Raw genomic sequence first — 3,537 nt, 5'->3', positions numbered from 1 at the left:
TGCTATATTATCTCCTAGGACACAGAATAAATAACGAACGACGAATAATCGCAAACGGTTTCTTCAGCTGTGGGAAATACTTGTGTGAAAGCCCGGAAAGCCATTTCAATCCTTGCCTTTTCTCAAGGAAACAACGCGCCGTACCGTACAAAGTGCGGTATTTGTCAATTGATCGTGCTATAAGTTTCACCATTTGTTATCATAATTTCAGCTTATCACTCCCCACTGTTGTATCTAATAAAATTATCTGAAAGCGTCAAAAGCTTGCCATCTTCTGCATAATTATGAGTCGAAGGGAGCTCCTTTGCGCAATTCACTATTCAATGCTTGCTTGCTCGGGAGCGCTTGCTTAAAGAGTGTTCACATTCGAAACATTCTGGGTAAAAAAGGACGCGTGCTACAGCGTTGCTCTTTAATCTGTCGCAGCAAAAGCTAGTCGTAGATGTTTCGACTCCACGAGTTAAACTAATAATGAAATGAATAGTGTTTGATGGTCGCACATAACAAACGAGAGCAGATGTTTTTTGAACAATGATAGAACGAAAAATTCGCATCACGGTGAACTACTGGATTCGGGAAAGGAAAAACGCTTATATTTGTGACATCGCAACTCGATACCGGCCTCAGTCGATAGTTTTTAAGTTCCCAAGTTTAAAATATTTGCCTTTACAGCAGTCAAATGATTGCGCTTAAAGACTAGTATACCTACACGTGTGAAGACATTCTGTGATCGTTGTAGGCTTGATTAAATATCCTCTGCATAGTTCGCATGTAATAAACGAGTTGAGCTCTTGAATCTTGAGTTTTATCTCCCTGTTTGACTGACAGAAAATTCATACAGATCACACTGTTAATCTTCAATCCGGCATTTAAAGCAGTTGGAAACTAAAGCATCCGCTTTGATCCCTTTGTTACTGCCGTGGAAAGTTTCGGGACTCAAATTTCCAAATTTATTTTGTAAACAGGTGTTTGCGTTGTTGAGGATTGAGCAAACTGGTGTCTTACTGTAAGATATTTTGTTTTTTTAAACGGTAGTGTTCAATCAAAACAGAATTAAAATTATTTCTTTTCTGTTGCGACTCTGTTCGCTGTAATTGATACAGTGACCGATTCGCAATATGGCGCGACATTTTGCAAAGTAGTTGTGCCATAAATTCATTTTCAGGCGGCATTTGTTCTTCACCAAGTTATTAATGGATTCGAATTCCCCAAGCAACTGGCTGCGATTAGCGGGGCAATATAAGTGATAATCTAAATATCACAAGATTTGTACCTTGTTGGTCACAAGGAAAATATTTACAGAATTTGAGCCCGATACAACTAGAATTGTTAATATTACATTTTAAAGCCGACTAGAGCAAAGTAACTGCAATGAAATCAGTAATTATGCCTTTACAAGGAATATTGCTTGAGAGAGGAAATACGCCAGTTCTTTCTCTAGAGCTTTACAGCACGTCATTAATTTTCACATGCGTCAATTTCTACTTTCGGATTCGAGCATTGACGTAAGCAGTGAGAAACTTGTGACCACTTTGCTACAAATTGCCGCCATTTGTATGGGTCCTTTACCAATAAATTATTCCTTCTTTGTGAAAGTTCCCGCTGCCAAATCAAAAGTAAACAGGCCTATGGTATGGACAGAATATCCTGGGGTTATTTGGACAAAGGATTGCGAATTATTGAGTACATTTGAGTTCCTTTACCTGAAGAACGGCCATTTGAAATTAGACACTATCGCAGCCGGCCTTGTCAATTCTTCTGTATTCTGTGACAACAGCAATGGACTGCACCTCTATTCGTGCGGCCTGCGGTCGCAGTTGATGAAGATTCCCGGATCAAGACAATGCAGCTAATTGGGCGCGTGGGCATACTTGTTTACTATCTCATCAGCTTGAAATAGATAAATGATCGGCGGGTGGTCGACGGAGTCCCGTGAGACAACTTAAAACTTTAACTGCAATCAACTCACCAACTTGATAATTGCTGAATAATGGTCACTTCAAGTCTTCTTTTCTTCGCGTTGTCACGGGGTGATAAAATAATCACGTTCTGTCTCAACTACATCCGAAAAATCCTCTCTGTCGATAAAATCTCCAAGAAGTTATTTTATGTTTTGACGTTTACAAAGTGATATGTGTTTTCGTAATGTATAGAAAGTTTCGATTCCCATCGACAAGACTTTATACGAAAACGAAATGACAAAAACACACAAGACCAGTACAATCTAGCATGTTGTTAACAAAAGAGTATTCTAATGGTCATTGATGGCGAGGTTATTTCGTTTTCTTTAAAATTAATTTTTTTCTTGTATTTATACGATTCGCTTTTTGTGACAAACTCCGAAAATTGTCAATTTAAATCCTTCGTTAATTCCCCCAATCTGGAGATATGTTGAAACTTGCATGTATAACGAAAAACACTGAGCTTTCTTAATTTACAGGTATATTGTTTTTTTAAACTTGGAAATGCTAAAGCAATATTTAGATAAGCCTGACAGAAGCTGAATGCATGAGGAATTAAGTCATTATGTAAATCGTCAGTGAATTTTTGAAAAACAAAGTTGAACGTAAAAGACAGAAAATGACACCCTAATCATTAAAAATTGACAGGTGAATATATGCAGACGAGAGAAAAACTCAGTCAAAGTTATTTAAAAGCGTGTGTCGTTGAAGCATTGGCTTCATCGTTGCAAAAAAGTCCAATAAGGCACAGATATAACGGCTATCACGGCCAGAAAACTTGAGAGAATCCTTTTTTAATCTTTTTGTAAGTGTGTGGGGTGTTTGTAAATCTAAAGTATACCCATTTCACGATCCCCTCATTTCTAATAAATGGCAGGTTTATCAAAAACGAACGAGACATCAAACTTGTCGTGTCACATCTGTCAATTTGTGGCGGAAAGAACCGTATCTCTTTTAAAGATATTGTGTTCAATAACAACCCCACATTTGAAATTATTTATAGATTTAGCCAAGCCTAAAAGCGGAGCTCCCTGGTTATTTATTCTTACTACCTGTAGGGTTAGTGAAAATAAAAGGTTTTCGAATTTTCCGCGTTTTGGTTTTTCCGGTTACTGCTTAATTAAATCTTCATCTTCGCTTTCTTCTGTAGAAAAATTCATTGCCTAACTAGTGAATTCCACGGTAAATTTCACGCGAAAAACCCATATCGCATGAATCCCGAAGCGATGAGCGCGATATCGGTTTTTCAAGGTAAATTTACTTTGGAATTCACCAGTTTGGCAATGATTTTTTCTTGAATCGCCTTTAAAAGAAAACAAGCACATCCTCAGCGAGCGAATGGAAAATGAAAAAATCCATTTCAGAGTCAACTGTCAATAGCCAGCGAATAGGAATCACGCTAAAATTAAAAACCCCCGGGGAACAAACGGGGAACTTTGTCAGTTCAATGTCAAAAAGAGCTTAACTGATGTACTTTATTCCACTTTATCTCTGGAAACGAGATCATTCACATCTTGAGGTATTTCATTGAAACACGCCATCTTGCCTTGGAGCAAGAACGGGCAAAATACGACAA

The 3,537-nt window shown here is 37.9% G+C and overlaps 1 protein-coding gene across 1 annotated transcript in view; it reads right to left on the bottom strand.

Moving 5' to 3' along the window:
- The window catches only part of LOC138007294 (polycomb group RING finger protein 5-B-like), a 22,133-nt gene extending 20,188 nt beyond the window's left edge, over positions 1-1,945 (bottom strand). Inside the window, exons 1-2 of the mRNA XM_068854112.1 lie at positions 1,704-1,945; positions 710-821 (exon numbers count right to left, since the gene is read on the bottom strand). Of these exons, the coding sequence (XP_068710213.1) occupies positions 710-821; positions 1,704-1,718 (127 nt within the window). The 5' untranslated portion in view covers positions 1,719-1,945. The remainder of the gene's footprint in view (positions 1-709; positions 822-1,703) is intronic.
- Positions 1,946-3,537: the final 1,592 nt, after the last annotated feature.

This window comes from Montipora foliosa, chromosome 6, assembly GCF_036669935.1.
Source record: "Montipora foliosa isolate CH-2021 chromosome 6, ASM3666993v2, whole genome shotgun sequence".
Taxonomy (NCBI): Eukaryota; Metazoa; Cnidaria; class Anthozoa; order Scleractinia; family Acroporidae; genus Montipora; species Montipora foliosa.
This window is presented reverse-complemented; position numbering and strand designations above follow the sequence as displayed.